Source organism: Leptodactylus fuscus, chromosome 10 (assembly GCF_031893055.1).
Source record: "Leptodactylus fuscus isolate aLepFus1 chromosome 10, aLepFus1.hap2, whole genome shotgun sequence".
Taxonomy (NCBI): domain Eukaryota; kingdom Metazoa; phylum Chordata; class Amphibia; order Anura; family Leptodactylidae; genus Leptodactylus; species Leptodactylus fuscus.
Window position 1 is genome coordinate 30,859,513 of NC_134274.1, and position 21,200 is coordinate 30,880,712.

The 21,200-nt window shown below is 40.3% G+C and overlaps 1 protein-coding gene across 4 annotated transcripts in view; it reads right to left on the reverse strand.

Annotated features, from left to right (window-relative positions):
• PRKG1 (protein kinase cGMP-dependent 1) overlaps positions 1-21,200 on the reverse strand; it is a 726,550-nt gene that overhangs the window by 13,382 nt on the left and 691,968 nt on the right. For 2 of the 4 annotated variants that reach the window (XM_075257506.1, XM_075257504.1), the window contains exons 10-16: positions 17,001-17,097; positions 9,211-9,350; positions 8,921-9,010; positions 7,629-7,664; positions 4,827-4,968; positions 3,740-3,903; positions 1,895-2,017 (exon numbers count right to left, since the gene is read on the reverse strand). In XM_075257506.1, coding sequence (XP_075113607.1) covers positions 1,895-2,017; positions 3,740-3,903; positions 4,827-4,968; positions 7,629-7,664; positions 8,921-9,010; positions 9,211-9,350; positions 17,001-17,097 — 792 coding nt within the window. The remainder of the gene's footprint in view (positions 1-1,894; positions 2,018-3,739; positions 3,904-4,826; positions 4,969-7,628; positions 7,665-8,920; positions 9,011-9,210; positions 9,351-17,000; positions 17,098-21,200) is intronic. The other 2 variants (XM_075257507.1, XM_075257505.1) reach the window with 1 other exon arrangement.

Sequence of the window (21,200 nt, forward strand, 5' to 3'; positions counted from 1 at the left end):
TCATCAAGCTAATAGAATGCATTGGCCAGCACTGATTGGCCAGAGTACGGAATTCGGCCAATCAGCGCTGGCCAATGCATCCCTATGGGAAAAAGTTTATCTCACAAAAATCACAATTACACACCCGATAGAGCCCCAAAAAGTTATTTTTAATAACATTCCCCCCTAAATAAAGGTTATCCCTAGCTATCCCTGCCTGTACAGCTATCCCTGTCTCATAGTCACAAAGTTCACATTCTCATATGACCCGGATTTGAAATCCACTATTCGTCTAAAATGGAGGTCACCTGATTTCGGCAGCCAATGACTTTTTCCAATTTTTTTCAATGCCCCCGGTGTCGTAGTTCCTGTCCCACCTCCCCTGCGCTGTTATTGGTGCAAAAAAGGCGCCAGGGAAGGTGGGAGGGGAATCGAATTTTGGCGCACTTTACCACGTGGTGTTCGATTCGATTCGAACATGGCGAACACCCTGATATCCGATCGAACATGTGTTCGATAGAACACTGTTCGCTCATCTCTAATAGGGATAGGATTTCAGGAGGGAGGGGGAAGAGGCTTATTACTATATACATATAAAAACAAATAAACAATTCTCAGTTCCCAGGTTCTTTATCTTTATGGCTGTCTTAGTTCAGTGATTTGTATAGAATAACATGAACCCATGTGAGACATTCATTCCATTATCCAGAGTTTTAAATAGGGTCATGCACTTGTATTCATGAATCAGTCGCTGTTTTCTTGATTTAAAATTCCCTCTTAAAATCAAAATTTTCATGTCATTGGTGATATTATGATCTTCCTGGCAGAAATGTTTGGGCACAGGAAGGTCCATTCTTTGTTGTTTAATTGTATGGTGATGTGAATTAATTCTCATTCTGAGTTTCTGGCCGGTCTCTCCAACATACAGATTTTCAGTGGAACATTTGGTGCACATTATCAAATACACTACGCTACTGGATAATGTGCACCAAATGTTCCACTGAAAATCTGTATGTTGGAGAGAACGGCCAGAAACTCAGAATGAGGGATATTATCTAATGCTAAGACAATATGGTCATTTTCCAGATGGATAACATATGTTGGCAGGAAAGTACTCATTAGGGATGGTGCAAACTGATTCATTTAGAACTGACTTTGACCTCAAATTTTCAAAAATTTTGGGTTTACTTGAACATGAAACTTTTGGGGTTTACCACTCACTAACTCACTATACTATTATAGTCTGGGGTCTCCTCAGACCCCAGAGGTCCAAGTGAGGTGAGGGAAAATAAAAAATTATTCCCACCTGAGTTCAGCTTTCCTGAGGATCCTGCAACGTCGGTGATCTCTCTTCAGGACTCTTTCAGCCTCGAAATGACATCATACACCCCAGAGTCACTAGTGTGGCCTGTGATTGGGTCTCAGCGGTCATGTGGGGCATGTTGACATCAAAACGCTGGTTCTTAGTGTTGAGGTGTTTAGGTTCCTTACGTGATCTCTGAGACTTAATCACAGGCCTTATCAGTGACTTGGGTACACGAGACATCACCAAGAGGCATGAAGAAGACGCCATGCGATGCCACAAAGATGCCCAAAATAGATGAGGCAAGGCGAGTATAAGTGTTTGTTATTTTCCTTCACCTCTTCCCCCCCCCCCCCACCCGGCCTCTGCTGATTATTCTCTGGAGTCTGATGAGACCCCATAATAAAATAATAGCACTCATGGTTCTATCTAATCCAATTTGGCTTAAAACGAACGGAAGGCTGAACCTCATGAATATTCGCAAAATAAATCTTGTGAGGTTTGACATGCTCTAGCACCCACAGACTGTTTTAGCCAAACCTTTGTAGCATTTTGCAGGTAATTTGCCATCCCATGTCCTTTTTCATCACCTAGCAGTGCTTTCATTCTTACCTGCATAGTTTTTTTATTAGATTAGCAGCATTTTTGGTAATCTTCTTTGGAAATTCAATCATGTCGATTCCTCTCAGTATAATGTTGTAAGTCTTCATAGGGTCTGGACCTGAGAATGGGGGGCTGGAGGAAAAAAAGAATTGATACAATTAATGCAAATGGGATTCTCATTACTTTTATTGCTTAGAAGGAGCAAATTATGTTTCTTGTTAGAATGTTAATAGAAATTGCATCGCTCTATTCTGTGGAATGAAATTTATTTAAGCTTATTATTTGTGCAGGACATGAGGAATATTCAGTGTTATACATAATAAGGGCAGAATGATTAAAGCTTTATGGGTCACATTACTCTATATGAGTCTAGTCTTGTAAAGACTGAAAATGGATTTGCAGTGGGTAATGTGTGCCCTCAAAAACCTTGAAATTGATTTTTTTTTTTAATTTCTACTCCTCATGTGCAGAAAATGGACTCCACTAAGGAAATATATGGATATTAAGTGCATAATGCTTATTGAGACAACAGAGAACAACATCAGCTTTGTGCCTTTTCTACACCTCTATTAACTTTATATGTTGTCTATTTTGGACCAACTTGTCAAAGTACAACCACTGTCCCCTTTAAGCTAATCTGCAAAGTTCCCAAATATGCTCCAAATCTATCCCTGCATAGAGAAAGTCTGCTGTCATGAAAACTCCCTGTGCGCCTGCTTTAAAGATCAGGGAATGCATCCCTGAATGGTGTCTTCCAGTCACAAAGAGAACTGTGCAGCCATGCAGTAGCTGTACAGTTCTCACTATTCCCCCATACATGCTCATCTCTATGATCAATGCAGGGAGTGTTTAGCTTACAGGAAAAGACCAAAGTGTAACCTGTGTAGCAACGGGAGGAAGAATAGTCTGTGAGAAGGGGGCATTAGGGGCAATCTGTGTGTAAGGGGAAAAGTAACATAGGGCACAAGGAAAAGTCTGTAGGAGACAATGGAGAGCAGTTTGTAAGAGGAAGGTATCAGGAGTAGGGAGAGCACTATGTAAGAAATGGTGCATGGGAGCTGTCCATGTGAAAGAGGGGCCATAGGAAGCATTCTGTAAGGAAGACGGTCATGGGGGAGCAGTTTATGAGAGAGAGGAACATTCTGTGAGATAGGGAGCATGGGGAGTTATCTGTGAATGTAGGGGTCATGGTAAACATGTTTTAGTACTTGGGTAACACTCTGTGTAACACAAGGGACATGAGAATAGTCTGTATAAGAGAGGAAAGGATCAGAGAGTACAGTTTGTGTGAAAGGAGGGATGTCTTACTATTCTAATTTCAGATCTAATGCTACAACAGGTTGCAGACATTAACCCCATCACTGCTCTTTATCACCAGAGTTGCAGACTTCTCTATCCTAGACCCTAGGGATGTTACCATAAAACCATCACCTACTTTACTCAACCTTACCTGATCACTAGCGACAAAGGCTTACAAGGAACATTGACCAATACCCCAATACCCCTGTAGTCCGATCAAGTTTTAAGACTCATTTTATGAATCCATAGTTCTTGAATAAGACAGAGACATCTCCATTTGTATTTTGAAATATCATAACTATAGGAATATAAGATAATATTTTGTACATGAACCTGTAAGCCTTCACGTAGGGTCACATTGAGCACCATTGCTCCTTGCTGCACCTCGCTACTATATTAAGGTTTCGAGCATGTCTGTTACACCCTTATTAAATAAGCATTAACTTACATTAGCCACTGCCAAGTCTAGTCCCTGCCAGTGCTATAATCGAAGTGACAAGGACATAAATCTTCCACGATTTGCTTTTACTATTTTTATCATGGCGATTCCCATACCTGCCAGTCAAAAGTTCATACATTAAGATTCCCAGTGACCAGTAGTCTGCTGAAATGTCGTGACCTTTGTTCAAGATGATCTCTGGAGCTACATATTCAGGGGTTCCACAAAAGGTCCATGTTTTCTTACCAAAGCCTATTTTCTTTGCAAAGCCAAAGTCAACCTGTAGTAGAAGAAGAATATCATCAAAGCCAAGCAGTTGGCAGCATGTTTGCCTCCAAACAATGGCTAAGTCCTCTAAAATATCTTCACAGCCCGTGTTACATGAAACATAGACCTAAGAAGGCAGAATCACATGAGCAGAACATAATAAATCAGCCATTGTTTATTCTAAATTATATTGGAGCACTGCACAGTGACATGTGAAATGGAGTCCAAATCTTCCAAAGCAATATTTTATTTAAAGGGAAGTAGACATATTAAAGGGGTTATCAGGATTAGACAACATGGCTGCTGTTTTCAGAAAGAACTCCATTTCCTCCTCTTAGGAAGTGACATCATGTCCATTAGTTACATAGTCATGAAGCTCAATCCTACCTAAATGAATGGGACTAAGTCTTCACGCACACAACCAACTTTGTATTACAAGTGTCTTCTGAAGTTCTGATGCAATATTTTTACAGCGTGTTCTATTCTGATTCATCTTCATGTTGTCATCTGTGTGACTTACGGTAAAAAAAAATGGAAGACACTCCGAATACAAAATTTGTCATGTGGATGAAGCCTAAGTTCCGCCATGGCCATGAGACCAATGGATGTGATAACTCTAAGAGAAGGAAGTGGAGTTCTTGTTTTCTAATGTTTTCTAATCCTGGATAACTCTTTAAGTATTCTGTCCAATCTGCAGCATAATATAGAGCAGGAAGAGCTGAGAAAAATCTCTCCATATTCAGGACCTAAGAGTCCAATGGGTGGACCTATACAGGTCTGACATTTTTTCCCTGTATGAATGAGTACAATCAGCAATTGTTTTCCATTGACTTTCCATAGAGAGAGACCTCACACAAAATGTTAAAGATTGCCTTCTTCAGGTTTCCAAATGGAAATCTGTACAATATTAACAATAGAATGAATGTGTCAACTTACCAACTTTGCATAACCTCGATGGTCCAGAATTAGATTCTCTGGTTTGAGATCCCTATAAATAATCCCTTTGGAATGCAGATAAGCAAAGGCCTCAACTACACAAGCCGTATAAAACCTTGTCGTAGAATCTTCAAAAGAACCTCTGGAAGAAATAGCATATGGTTAGAAATATTTCGTGTTATGTGAATACTATACAGTATATACAATAGGAGTCACAGTCACAATGTCCAGGAGACTTTCACATTCAATGCAATTGCCATTGAATGACCTTAGTACAGCAGAGCTGACTGCCTAAGGTGTCGACACAATTCAGTACAATGATCAAATACATATGCAATGAGAAAATAATTATGCAATGGAGAAGGAGACGTGAACAGTGTCTAACATCTGCCAGCATGCTATAGACATATAAATAATAATGCTAATATTTACATTGTATCACATGAATAACCTTTTTATATATAAAAAAATATGATTTTTTTTTAAAGGGGTTTGCACCCAAAAAATAAGAACTGCCATACATAGATAAATCAGAAACTATATTGGATTTACTAAGATTTTCCAATTTTTTTTGTTGAAGTGGCCATTTTTGCAAAAGTGGACAGAAAGTAAAGTCATATTGGTTGTTATCTTTGAATTACCTTTTTGGTATTTTTGTAGTTTTAACATATGGATCCTAGAATAGTTACTATCTGATTTTTAGAGTAGCAGATTCAAAATTGACAACCAGCATGGAAAAAAAACCAGGAAAAAGATATTTTCTGTTCAAAAGACACAATTACAAACATTTTCACCATTAATTTCTAAAGTTCTAATTTACTAATATATGGCCAGTTTTAGATTTAGGATTGAAGACCTCTCATATGAGTACCCATAGTATAATGCACGATTTTCATGCTTCGGCTAGAACATATTTTACCGCTAAAAAATTTAGAAACCCAAGTGATAGCTTTGTGGAATTAAATGTATTTTAGGTTATCTATACCTTAATTTTAGAACAGGACTTAAATCAATCTGAAATCTACATCAAGACAAACACGTTCATATGGCACAATGGATTTAAACAGACTAAAACTGCCTGTAAAATGTGTCCTGGTTGTCCCTGACAAGTAATGTAAGTTCGTGTGTCATTTCCAGTGGATCTTGTAACATGAAATAAGCGATCATTGCTAGATGTGAGAAAGAAGGCCACAGTTTTTCTAGAGCATGCGGCCATTGGCAATATGTGACATGGTGCATTTTAAGTCATTAAGAGTCAGTTGTGTTTATCCCTTTCAGAATATGCTCAGGTATGGAAAAACTATTTTCAGTTACATATAGCCATTAATTGACTCTAAAGTTAAGTAACTTGGCAAATACCTTGTATTTCTTATATTGCCCGATTCTGGATTTAGCTGTCTATCTACATTAGATCAATGACAGATGAACCCACACATTTTGGAAGGGATGGCCAACTATCTAATGTGTCAGAGAGTCTGACTCTTCTCCAAATGTTGGTGGACATGTTGGATTTCGACATGTCCAATTATTTTACTTTCAGGGAAAATAAGCCACCAACAGTGGCGGCTTTTTCCATCTTACCCACTGAGAAGATTTGCATCCTTGAGCTAGCCAAGTGAGCACTTGTACAGTGGGACAGGAGAGATAGATGTTTGCAGAATGAGAATTTAGCCAACATCTATCTAAGGGCGGGTTCCCACCTGTGCCTGGTCTCCGCATTGTGGGTTTCCATCTTCTGCCCCAGAAATTGGACAGGAGACGGAAATCCCGGCAGTCAGTGTGAGCGTGAGCGTCTTCTGGTCTCCACGGCAAAACGTTTTTTTTTGTTTTTTTTTAACCGGCCAAAAAGTCCTGCATGTCCAACTTTGTGTCCAGATAAAAAAAAAAAAAAACGGTTTTGCCGCAGAGAGGCAGAAGACATTCACGGGCGAAAACTGACTGCCAGTTTCCGTCTCCTGTCCAGTTTCTTGGGAAGAAGATTGAAACCTGCAAAGCGGAGACCTGGCGCAGATGTGAACCCGCCCTAAAGTGTAATTCCAACCTGCTGAGCGTTACTAAAAACACCCATACCAAACATATAATACAGACTGTAACTTGGACTTTATCCACAATAAGTAACACAATGCATTTACATAGTTACTTAACCTTTTATGTAGAATACACTGAAATGGTGATCAAAGTGGACTTTTAATGTAATAACTTCTATCACATGTAAATGTACTATATGTACTCTAAGACTTTTAATATGCTTATGTACAGAAGGACAACCTCTATCGATAAAATGAAATGTCTATAATGTGGTATCCCACAACACATGACTAGCTACTAAAAGCTTAAAGCACACCCCCACCCAAACCCTGTGTGACCAATGTATACTGTGTTATTTCCACTCTCCCAATGAGGTGAGGTTATATTAATTATTTTTAGTTTTATAATACATATATATATATATATATATATATATATAAAGCGCGGCACACAAACAAATGCAATGGTTCCAAAATGACAAGCGTTCACTTAAACTCATAGATAAATAGGCAAGATGGCACAAAGGTAAATAAAAATATACATATATAAGATGGAGCACACCTATCAATTGTTTGTGTGTTAACCAGTATGTACAGACGGCAATAGGCAATGTCATTTTTTTCATAATAAAGAAAAATAAAATTGATTGCCTTAGCATATTTATCTTTAGTTATGATCAGCTCAATGTAACGTTACCAGGAGCTATAGCTCAGCCTGCATACATTCTGGTCATACGACACAAAAAGAACAAACATAGCAAAATAAAGTTCATACTTATACACATTTTGAGTTACTCCTGGTGTTGTTTTGCTGCTCATTTGTAGTCATACGATCGAAATCGATGGAGAAAAGAGCAAATGCAAAGAAAAGTAATGTAATTCTATCAAGCACAAGAAGCAGATAGATTGTAATACATTGCCATGAGGCACAGACATAGCGATTTCTCCACATTCAACCAATATTTCAACATTCTTTGTTGTTATTTAAGCACCCCCTAAAAGCAAGAAAAGGCAAACACCACCATGGGGGAGGCGACTGCTCCACATCTTCATTCTTCAGGTGTCAGCTCAAATTCGGAAGTTCAGCAGGTAGCGTTTCCTCGCATAATGGGATTTGCAAGTTAGCAGTCCCTTGTCCCATGGCTTAAAGTGAATGCAAAAAGTTTGAAGGTTTCCAATGATTCATCTTTGGTTCAAAGGCTCCAAAGATGTTCCAAGGTCACATAAGTGACATAACTTGGTTCATTGCCAAGCTGGAAACTAAGCACATTAAAGTTTCCAAACCTTCATAGGACTTTGTGCACAATGCTCCTTGATTCCTCTAGAAAGCCACACATTAGCTGTGCCGTATTAACATGCATATTTCGGACAAAAGTGCATTTCTACACTATAGCATACACAGAACAATACAAAAAATTCCCATCACATTTTAAAATAAAATGTGATCACAATCCATCATAAAATCAGCAGCAATCGGCAATAGTCTGAGATGAAGACACAAAACACATCTCACCTTCTTGTACTACGTTCTCCTAACTACAAATTACAAGCGTGAAGTTTAGGGATAAAATAATATCGGGCTAGTGGTGGTCAAATACCTTACATTAGAATAAGGATGATGAAATTGGAAGATTTCAACCAATTTGGAAGTTTAACAATAAATAACCAATAACCAGAAGTTGGATGTTTTCTTATCTTATAGATGATTATAGATGATGGTCGGATAAAGGTCTGTCATTCTTACAAAAGTTCTTCAATCTGTGAATGATCTTTCCTCGAAAGGATGTTCCTAGAGAGATCGCTTGTCCTTCGACCGATGTTACTGAAAATGTACTGGTACAGTTGTACCTGCCAATATCGACTAAAACATGCAGGTACATGTGGACAATAGACAATTATTTGGATAATAGTTGTCCAACCATCAATCTACTTCTGTTTCATGTGTATGGTCACCTTAAAGCACACGAAGTCCAGAATTCTTTACGTCGTTGCTGGTAGTTCTTTATAACATAGCACCATATAATCTTATCCCAATAACCTGGGTAAAACGTGGCACAGACTACATACCTGTCCCTGAGAATAGTCCAAAGCTCTCCACCTAGACAGGCTTCCATCAACATATACAAATACTTGCTGTCCTTGAATGTTCTGTATAACCTGTAATAGGTAACATTATGTTATACACTTATTCAGTCGATTGACAAAACCTAAGTACTATATCAGTGGGAAGACTGCATTGACCAGTCATGATAGACTGTCCGCAAGGTTGTGGAAGAGGAGCAGGACGTTTGTTCCATCCTTCTGGAGGTCACTAGTCTGGAGCCATGTTGTAGCATTGTCCTGGTCACATTTCTTACCTTACAATAAAGTCAGAATGAGCACTTTGCATTATCTGTTTCTCTGATCGAATGTGTTCCTGCTGCCTTGTGTCCACTATGTGTCGCTTTTTAAGGATCTTCATTGCAAATGTTTTGGATTCCTCACTTTTTAGCTGTACCTATAAGGGGGAACATAACATGAACATTAATATACACAGAGAATAGGAGAATTAAGCGATTGATGTCTGGAAACAGAACATAAATGGACCAGGACTGAATCATGTTTGCTTTATTATATGTTATTACCAGTGGCGTAACTAGGAATGGCGGGGCCCCGTGGCGAACTTTTGACATGGGGCCCCCCCTCCCCAAACCGATGCTGAAGACCTCGACTGACCCCCTCCTCCGCACTCTATTATGTCCCTTAGTAAGCCCTGCACACAGTATTATGTCCATTAGTGGCCCCTGTACACAGTATTAACCCCTATAGTGTCCAATGCACACACAGTATTAACCCCTATAGTGTCCCCTGCACACACAGTATTAAACCCTATAGTGTCCAATGCACACAGTATTATCCCCTATAGTGTCCCCTGCACACACAGTATTAACCCCTATAGTGTCCAATGCACAGTATTATTAACCCCTATAGTGTCCAATGCACACACAGTATTAACGCCTATAGTGTCCAATGCACACAGTATTATTAACCCCTATAGTGTCCAATGCACACAGTATTAACCCCTATAGTGTCCAATGCACACACAGTATTAAGCCCTATAGTGTCCAATGCGCACAGTATTATTAACCCCTATAGTGTCCAATGCACACAGTATTAACCCCTATAGTGTCCCCTGCACACACAGTATTATCCCCTATAGTGTCCAATGCACACACAGTATTAACCCCTATATTGTCCAATGCACACAGTATTATTAACCCCTATAGTGTCCAATGCACACACAGTATTAACCCCTATAGTGTCCAATGCACACAGTATTATCCCCCATAGTGTCCCCTACACACACAGTATTAACCCCTATAGTGTCCCCATATGTCCCACTGTGGACACCTATAAACATTTATTATACTCTGGGGTCTGAAAAGACCCCAGAGTATAATAATCGGAGACCCGGGGGATTAAAACCATTAAAAGAACAGAGACAGTTGCTTACCTGTTCCTGCCGGCTGCCGCTCTTGTCCAGCTTTAATGACGTCAGACGTCACATGACCCGGGAAGCTGGCCTGGGTCATGTGACGTCAGAGACGTCAGACACGAATGACGGAGGCCTGGCAGGATCGTGGAGAGGTAAGTAACACTGTTTTTTTTGTTCCCTTACCTCTCCGGTCCGCCGGTCATTATACTCGGGGGTCTGCAAAGACCCCCGAGTATAATGATAGCCTCTGTGGGCCCTGCGGTGTCACTTGCCGATCCCGGCCCAGCCAGGATCGGCAAGTGAATAGGGCCCGTAACAGACTTAAAAAAAAAACCAAAAAAAACAGCAGCAGTAGCGGCTGTCACCGGGCCCCCTAATGGCCCGGGCCCTGTGGCAGCTGCTACTGCTGCTACCACGGTAGTTACGCCCCTGGTTATTACATATATTGTCCCTTGTGCTGGTAGAACTGCGGGGCTTCAATGTTTTAGTGGGACCAAGTATAAATCTCCTTTACCTAGTATAATCTTATGCAAGCTTCATTCACTAGCAGCCACCTGGCCTGACTAATCCAAGTCATTTGTCTCATGACTGTAGACTGCTGGAATCCGTCCAGAGCAGTGCATTGAGGGACAGCATGTAAGGTGCCCTTCTGAAGTCTTGCAGAACATACTTGAGAAGTGTAAAGCAAGCCTGGCTGTGACTTCACGCAGTATAACATTTCTGGGTACATGGTTTCATTTTCTTAGAAGTGAAGTAAAAATGCTGACTGCTCCTTGTCACATCCTGTCCCTTCCCCATGGCTTTCCCCTCTTCCCCCCCTTCTTCCTTTAATCCAGTTACTGTTTATAATGTCACATTTGTAAAATTTAAGTTTAAAATAAACATGAATGAAATAGAAAAAGTGATATAAAAATGCACTGCCGGTAGTTTATATAGAATAAACACATGAAAAATGTTACTATATACAGTATGGAGTACACGTAGTACACATGAGGAAGTATTGGGTTAGCGGTATACATGGATAAATATTAGGTTAGTGGTACCCATGATTTATTAATAAATTAATAGTGCAGAGGAGTAAATAAAAAGGAGTGCACACGAGTTACTAATAGGTTAGTAGCACACGAGTTACTAATAGGTTAGTAGCACACGAGTAAATAATACGCTAGTAGTGAATATGAGTTAATAAGTTAGTAGTGCACACAAGTAAGTAATAAGTTACTAGTACACATGATTTAATAATAAGTAAGCAGTGTACATGAGTAAAAAGACTTTTTCTACACTTAAAAGGTAAGCATACAAGAAAGCTTCCATCTTGCTTTTAACATTACATGAATGGTGATTGATGCAAATAAAGAGTGTTTCATCTGTGTCAGTCATTTAGTTCATTTTCAGTCTGTTGTTCTAATCCTATGATGGATTAGAACAATGGACAAAATAGCGCTAGTGTGAGCCTAATAAGTCAATAGTACATGGGTACTATTAGTATAATAGTATATTAGGTCAGGTGTACCCACGAGTAATAATAGGGCAGTAGTACACAGGTATAAGCACATGATTAAATGTTAGGTAGGTACCATAAATGAGCACCTCTGTGTTAGGCCTTATTCACATGTCCATGATACCACGGACAGCACTCTACTCTGTTCCTTTGCGGGTGGTGTACTATCTGTGGATGATCCATTTTTAACATCTGTGAATAAGGGATTAATTTTTTAAAAAAATTTCCTATGTTTTAAAATGTCTTTGGGCCCATGAAAAACAGACAGCACACAGATGGCATCACGGACACACAGACTTTAATGAAGCTCTAGTGTCCCCAAAATGGACCAAAATAAAGCATGTGCCTACATTGATCTGTGGAAAACAACCAGAGGTCTGCATGTGCCCTTTAAAAGAATGTGATCCCACATCCGCAAAATGTGAAGGTGTAAATAAGGACCTAATACTGTTTATATATTGTCAGCATAATGTCATAATATATCATATCCTAAGATATATATACAATTGTGTGAAACTTGATTATGAATTTACTGAACGTTACTGCTATACAAGCTGTGGGAAATATACAAATCCAGTCTCTCCAATGACTGGCATACATGGTGACAGATCTACAGCTCCTGATAATTTGATTCATTTTAATTATAGATTTATTAACACCATTTTCATGGTAAGTTTCCATGTCACCATTAGCTCTGTCTTATGACTCTGGCTCAAGTGTCCCTTGGCATTCAGTAAGTGAATCAGGGTTAACCTCTGAAATTACACCCAGACAGTCTCTCGGATCACCTTGGCACGTCTATGTTTTTTATCTATACTACAATGTCACTTTTACTGGTGCTTATTTCTAAGTAAATGGAAATTAGAAGTGGACATTGTATTAGTTATAGGCATTAAGCTTTGAATGGGCTTTGTGGCCATGAAAAATAGACAGATCAGTATATTTTCAATGGCTGCCGAGAACCTGTTCTGCATCCGTTCCTTTTCCTTTCCTCTGTTACATTGGATTTTACCTTGATTCATACTGCCCATCATGCTTTTCATAGTAACTGTACTTGTAAAGTTCATTCAAAGGCACAAATTTTGGTACACTTCATAGATTTCTTGTCAAGGAAACCTTGACAACTAAGAAACTGGCAAGATCTGGAGAAATAGCTTTCTAATACAGTAGAAGCTTCTACCCACTACCGCCACCAATGGACCACGCGACCCCTTGGACTTCAGGGGCACACTGCATACCTCAACTGGGGACTCCAACATAGGAGGGAATCTGTGATTCCAAAAGGCTACCATACAACGCAATATCATTTACTGTGGGACATAAGCCTACACCTTCTCCCACATAAGCCCCACAGGCCACACACAACCCTCGGAGGACTCTGACACCTTCCAACTGGAAACATACCAGCTAAGGTCTACTCCCATAACCCACCTTACTCTGTACCCTTGACCACATCTACCTTACCGCAACTTACTGAGCTCGATAAAGGCCGACTAGGCCGAAACGTTGCTCGACACTCTGTATACCCACGTGTAGCACAATGCCCTTTGCAATTCAATAAAAACAACAAATTTTATTTATCTATTGGGATCCCTTTATTTACTATATGCAGTGGGGTGGGACCCTATCCTATAGATCCTTGTAGGTGCCGGTCACACCTTTATATTATTGGGTTTCCGTTCGGGGAGTTCACTTGGAGACCCTCCGAATAGAAACCTATCCACATAAAAAAGTGTTGACCTTAGGAAACCGACAGACTCCATAGACTATAATGTGATCCATGTGGTTTCCACACGAAAAATTCGGAGAGAAAAGTGCTGCTTGCAGATGCGGATTGGGGAACGGAATGGTCCGAATGCAGAGGTGAACCGGGCCTAAGTCTAATGACAAGCACTCATGTTCATCATGACATGGGACCCAAAGCTAATACAGAACCAGTTTTGCTCATTTTTTTCAGTACTGAATGGCTCTTTCTAGTCTACTTATAAGGTTGAATGATATAATCTATAAAAATATACCCTACTGAAAACAGGATTAGCTGCAGCTAAATATATTGGGAGATCACACCTCGCATCTTATCCAGTCTGACATTTTGCATTTGGAAGGTATTATTTATGTTTACAAGAGGGGAATCACCCAAGTTAAGACTTTCAAGGCGAAATATTGAGCAAGGGTTATATGATGCCGAGGATTTCCCTCGGATTATGGCTTTAAAAATAGAATGCCCACACATCTTAGATCTCTTCTTTCAAGTCTTTAGTAAGACCCTGCCTAGAATGAGATATTTCTGAACTGGAGATTTTATTCCTCGCTCCAACCTCAACCAAGACCACAAGATTACTAAATGTAGTATATTATACAGATGAAAGTGTCACCTTCACAAAGAGGGGGTTGCCATTTTGGGAGTCCATATATATTCTATGAAATTGTGGGTGGTATATTACACAGGGAATAAGACGTAACATAAATGGAAAAGACTAGTGCTAAGTGTGTGATCCTGCAGGACTGAAAGGCTGCAGATGATTTGAAGTATTATTAAATGCTGTGAATCTTGCATTGCAAAGGGTGAAATCTGTGGTGTCAAGTATATGCTGAAGATGGCCCAATATTCAGGACTGTTATCGGCAATGAACAATCCTAGAATCCTAATAACAGGCCGTTCTAATACTGATGCTATGTGGTATTTCTTAGGATCATCTCCTCAACCCCCAATACAAGGTATCCTGTATCTTTTTATCTCTAGTAGTGTAAGGGTTAAAGGAAATGTTAATAAAGAACCTGGTTAACAAATTCTCAGCCCCCTGTACCCTCATGACATGCCTTTTATAGTGGTCAGTGAAGGGCTTCCCTTCCCATTGCACTTGTGTGCCCGGGTATTGATTACAGCCGGGTGTCTCCTTCTGCACAGATGTCATATTTAGTGACAATGTCTCCCCTTTCCTTGGTGACAGTTGCTGTGTTTACACCACGCTGCATTGTTCAGCCACGTTCCAAGCATTCTCCAGCTGCCCGGCATACCAGAAACTCCTCCTGTACAAATCCTGTGCTCGGCTATAAATCACTAAGCATTACCTAACTACTGCAATGACCGTGTCTCACCAATGTCAATGCAAATGAATATTTTCTACTGTGTATTACTATTCAATTACAGATGATAAAACCAGTGGCATATCAATAGGTGCAGTTACTGGGCCCTTGACCCTGAGGGGGCCCCAAAGGTCCCTCTGCCACATATAATATAGCATTATTCTGTATGGCACAAGGTAGGTTGGGGTCCCATTACAGGTTCTGCACTGGGGCCCAAGAGCTTCATGCTATCCCATTGGTTAAAACTATAAGGGTGCCTTCACTCAGCAGCTTTTGGAGAGGATTTTGAGGTGGTCCTCTGACTCAAAATACTCTCCAAATATTGGGCCTGCAGACCCCTGTGGCAGAAAGCCATGGCTGAGCCACATGAAATGGAGTTAACCATTGTTTTAACAGTGATTGTACAAGGCATAAAAAGTCGCAATTGTTTGTGCAAATCAGTTTTCTTGCACACAAAATTGGAACTGGCGAAGTATTCCCCTCATTTATGTCATACATGAAGTGCCCCCTCTGAGGCTCAGGGGCTACGAAGACTGGCATAAGTAACGCCAGTCTTCATAAATCAGCCCCAACTTTAAAATAAGGTAGAAGAAGATTCCACTGAAAGGTTTTGACGCAAGTTGAATTTATTAAAGTGCTGATGATAATCACACAATACAGTGTACATGTAAATGTTTTCGGCTTACAACAAGCCTTCCTCAAACTCAATTGATGTTATAGTGCTAGCATGGAAGAAGTAGCCGGATGGTAGATGCATAGGAAACTCTGGCAACTGTCTGAACCGAGGGGATAGGGCCCACTGTGGTAGCGTGGTCAGGTCAGCCCAATATAGGTACGGTGGCCTCATGAAGTACCGGGGTGGGGGCCAGAAACTACTCCTATAAGGTGGTAAGGCCTGGACCAACAATGGCAGCGGTCCATCTGTGACCACAGTGGGCCCTATCCCCTCGGTTCAGACAGTTGCCAGGGTTTCCTATACATCTACCATTCGGCTACTTCTTCCATGCTGGCACTATAACCATCCACTGAGTTTGAGGAAGGCTTATTGTAAGCCGAAAACCTTTACATGTACACTGTATTGTGTGATTATCATCATCACTCAAATAAATTCAACTTGCATTAAAACCTTTCAGTGGGATCTTCTTCCACCTTATGGATTCGGATTGGGACCCTAGCCCACTGTGATACAACCCGGTGCCCAGTCACGCCTATTTAATAATACCAACTTTAAAATAGTCACAAGCCTGAATTGTGATGTGATAGCATTTGCATTATATACATGTACATGGTACCAGCATTCCTATATGAAGTATATTAGTATATTATGTATTAGTATATTGTCTATACATACATATAAGGAGTACTATATAGTTATTTCATCTTATAATATAAATGTATACAGCTTACAAATGGACAAAAATAATGTAATAGAGAAATGTTGTTGCAAATAGCAACCTATCACAGCGCAGCTTTCATTTAAGCAGACTAGTCACAGAGATGAAAGCTAAGCTCTGATTGGTATAGATATGAGGCCCACTCCATTGTCGTCATGATTTCTGCTTCCTGTCAGTGAATGAAACCTGTCCAGGCAATATGACCTGTCCTGTCAAGTCCATCATACACAAGTATATGGTTTAATGAGAATATCAGAGCTCTGTACTTAGGACAGATGGACATGGCCTCTGAATATAAACAAAGTAGGGTTCAGTTCACTGATGGCAAGCAGAGATATAAAATGTGGAAAACCCCTTTAATACCAAGGTTTACAAAGGCAAAGATTTGGCATGGCACCATAGCTGTACCAAATGCCCGAAACGCCACAGAGGATAGTATATGAATACATATAATGCACATCCCATCTGTAATATTAAGGCAATACATTATTTTACGTAAATTGACCAACATGGCATCCATTTCGTGAACAAATTCACTGATAAAAATATATGCTAGAAATGTATTGTATAAAATTCAAGGCAGACATTGCAATCCTTATCTATCCGACCCTGAATAAGACATATATTAACAAAATGGCTGCTTCAACTCAGGTAGAAACTCTATACATTACAATGACAGTTTTGACTCACCAGCTCGACTCTACCAAATCCTCCGACGCCAAGAGTATCGATGATGTTAAAGTCTGTTAGCTTGAGATTGGCGAAGAAAGCGGCCTCGGCTTCATATCTATATTTTTTCATAAAAAAGAATAAAAGTCTTTTAGAGGCGTGAACATGCGAAGAGCCTCGAGAGGAACCCGAAGGAGTGAGCATGGTGTCCAAGATTAAAAAAAGTTTCTGATTTGGTCCAAAAAGTTGCGTTATCACATTCACAGTAACTTAGAGAGTCAATAGTAGAATTTCATTCACAGTTTCACATCATGCATGGTGGCATTTTAGTGTTACATGGTGGCAAATATCCAGGATAAGGAATATTTCTACTTCTGCTAGAGGGTTCAGGCTTGTGCAGAAAATGAGGAAGGCATTTCATGAGATGGGCAACGTGAACCAGTCAAACATCTGGATTTCGTTATTCCGCACATATCTTGGCAATTTCTAAAAGGCTTGCTCTGGAAATGTATCCAGTATGACAGCGCCTTTCATCCCGTCCTCACTAGCTCTACTTGCTGCTAATACTCTATGCAGGAGACTCTGTGGCATATGTAGTTGCAAGCACTTGTGTGTCTGCCCCGAGTCCCCGGTTCAGCAGTAGTCAATATAAAACTCCTAAAATATCCCAATGAGCAATGTGATATATTTAGTACAGAAGTGATGGTCTGGCCCCGCCCACCCATTAGAAGCATTGACCGTAGACATGGTCGTATAGGTTTCCTTTGAAAGATCTCCATGTATGTTCCCCACCCGGCAGATGTCCATTAGAAATTCCGTACAGAACATATGTGAGGAGCATCACGGCCGGTGGCATTTCTCAGAATGAATACCATGAATGCACACAGGCATTTCCCTTTAACTGCTGCTCATTATGGTATGATGTAACGGTGTCAACATTTGTCAGGAATTAGAGAAAGGAATGTCATCATATATAGGCAATATAGAGCAAGAGTAAAAGGGACAGGCATCCATAGCCTCCAACAAATGTTCTAAATAACAGGATTTACTTCAATTTTGGGGGGGAATATTTTCAAAATAAAAGTGATCTAAGTAACTGTAATATTGCTAGGATGTGGTATGATGTCTTGGTTGGTGACGATCCAACTACAAGGATCATCAGTAATCCTCAGAATATCTTAAGGGAACTAGAACACTGTTCTAATAACTTGAAATTAGCAATGATGTACTTTTCTAAACAAACTACGGTATCTTTTCATAATAGGATGAAGATTAGTCTATCATCAATTAGAATTTTGAAGAGGTTATCTGGGCTTTCCAGGCAATTATCATACTGGTGGCTTATACATAGAATAGGCTATCAGTGTCTTATCATTGGGGGTCCAACATTGGAGGCTATACAGGGGAAGCTGGAAGAAGACGACACCACCATCCACTGTACAGTGGCTGGACCAGGATCATGCTTCTGTTTATTTCAATTGGGGCTATTGTACTATGGCATGGCGACTATACATCTGACAGTGTTTTATGCATTTAGCACAGACCCAAGTAAGGTTTCCAGGACACAAAGACAGCAGCTATAGCTGATCAATGTGTGGTCTGGGTGTTGGACTACCGCCTATCAAATACTAAAGGTCTATCCAGAAGATAGGTCATTATTATGAAAATGGCCTGGGGGCTTGAACAGCCTCTTTAAAACTCACTACGCACATTTTATAGCTGTCAACTGAATGCTTGTTTGGGCAACAACTAATCACCCCAACTGAACATTGTCATCTATTCTCCATGGGGAAAGGGGGTAAGCTTTTCTTAACTCCCCTATGAATAAAGGATTGGGCCAAGACCAAAAGGACCAAGAAGGATTGTAAAAATTCAACAAGCCTTATTCTTTATTTCTCCAATATTGGCTGGCACATCCAATATACATTAGATGGTTGGCTAGACCTGCTGATATTGTCAAGTTTGGCTTAACTTGCTGTAATGTCTATGGCTATGGCTACCTTTATTACATGTCCTGAAAAACAGCAATACCTATGTAGTATAGATTTCGTACATATACTTTCTCTTTAGTAGTCCGGCCTCTATTGATAGGGTGCTTCCAATAAGCGGCACAAATTGCTCAGGGTCAGGGGCCACATGGTGGCTCAGTGGTTAGTACTGCAGCCTTGCAGCGCTGGAGTCCCGGTGTTCAAATCCCACCAAGGGCAAAAAAACATCTGCAAGGAGTTTGTATGTTCTCCCCGTGTTTGCATGGATTTCCATCCCATATTCCAAAGACATACTGATAGGGAAAAAATGCACATTGTGAGCGCTATGTGGGGCTCACTATCTACATTAAAAAAAAAAAAGCCCCAGTGCTCTTTCCCCACCAATACTCCATTCACTTTTATGGGGGCTTCCAGAGACTTCAGTAACAGAAGCACTGCAGAAGTAAATGAAGTTCCGGTAGAGCAAGTGTACTGGCAAGCTGGTGGGCACTGACACCCATTCTCCTGATTGCTGCGGGTCCAGTGGTCAGACCCTAGACATCTGACACTGGCTAAGATGACCAAATGGACAAATCCACAGCTCACAATATAAAGGCGCTACAGTGAGGAAGGCCGTTCCTGACTGACTGTCAGAAATGCACTTCTGATGGTGAAGAGCTATGGTACCTGTACCAATAACGCTTTACCGGGGGCACAGAAAGTGAAAGCCGATAGTGCACTGAATTCAGCGCACTGTCAGCTTTCTAGCGGTGTATTAAACCGCATGTGCCCAAGATAGTGAAAGGTCCTCTTTAAATAGAATTTGTTTTCCAGTAAAAATTCCTTCTTTCTTAAAGTTACAGTACACAAACAACTGCAACTTGCCTACAGTTTTGTGAGATACAATGGATTTATCAGTTAAGCTAATGTTTTAGCAATGTCTACAGAGATTGACCGGAGATGGTGGAGAATCAATAGGGAACTGTAGTAATTCTTGTCTCAGATTACTGAGATCTTAAGTTAGTACAGGTTTCCCTATCCAGTCAATAGGGCCCCAGCATTAATGGCAGACTTCAGTCAATACCTACTTGGAGATGATATAAGAAGGGCTATTCTTTATCCATCCATAATAGAGTGTATGTTGAGTTCGTATGCAGTATACCCTTCAAGCTGACTACTGCCATCTGTTCCTCCGCTACTCAGCACGCCTCCAGTAAAATATCCCCTGTATTATATATGCTGACTATAATAGCAGGGAGACAATCTCTGGCTTAATATTCAATACCCTGCTTCCTACACATAAGCCCTAGTTTAGGCTTCAGAAAAATAAAAATAAATGGTTCTAAAAGAAAACAATAGCAAATCATTTCTTGGTATATAAGAGAAAGAGGCGACAATGATACAGGACAAGCAAGAAAATACAGAGATCAGATACAGGGTTTTACAGGATTAGAAAAACATGGCTGCTTCTTCTTAAAAACATTTCCATATCTGTCCATAGATTGTGTGTGGTATTGCAACTAAGGCCCATTTCACATTAGCTTTTGGGCCATTTCATTATACTATCTGCATGAAATATGCAGAGAGAAAAGTCCTACAGGCAGCACTTTTCATGCAGAATTCGAGCGGAAACCACATGGACCCCCACTATAGTCTATGGTCCAGGTAACCGCTTTTTTATGCAGATAAGTTTCTGTTCAGGGGGGTCCCCAAGCGGACCTCTCGAATGGAAACCCAAATGCAGATGTGAATCGGTCCTTATTCACATATATGTCAAAAGAGCTGAGCTGCAATACCAAATACGACCCATGAACAGGTGTGGCACTGTTTGTGAAGGATAGAAACTGTTATTGTTTTTTAATCCTGGACAGCCTTTTATTAGGATGCCTCAGTAAGTTAAATAATTATTCTCTAGAGCATAATTCAGAATTGTAGATACTTTATGGAATTAGTTTTGGTGCCTGATATGCTATTTAGGCTCTGTGCTGTCAGGTGGGCAGTGCCAGGGAAGAATAGGCAAGTGGTATGATTCCAAGGTTTGACATTACCCACTTCTGAAAGGATCTGTGATCTACATCTGCTTACCTGTTCCTTCCTGACATTGCCCACCTGTCATTACAGAGCCTATATAACATGCCAGACCCCAAAACTAACAGCACTCTCTACTCTAAAATGGGGATCTAGAGAAAAAAAAATCCCATGGCAAGAATGTGGAGCAGCACCTAATAACAGATACTAAGAACTGGAGTTGGTG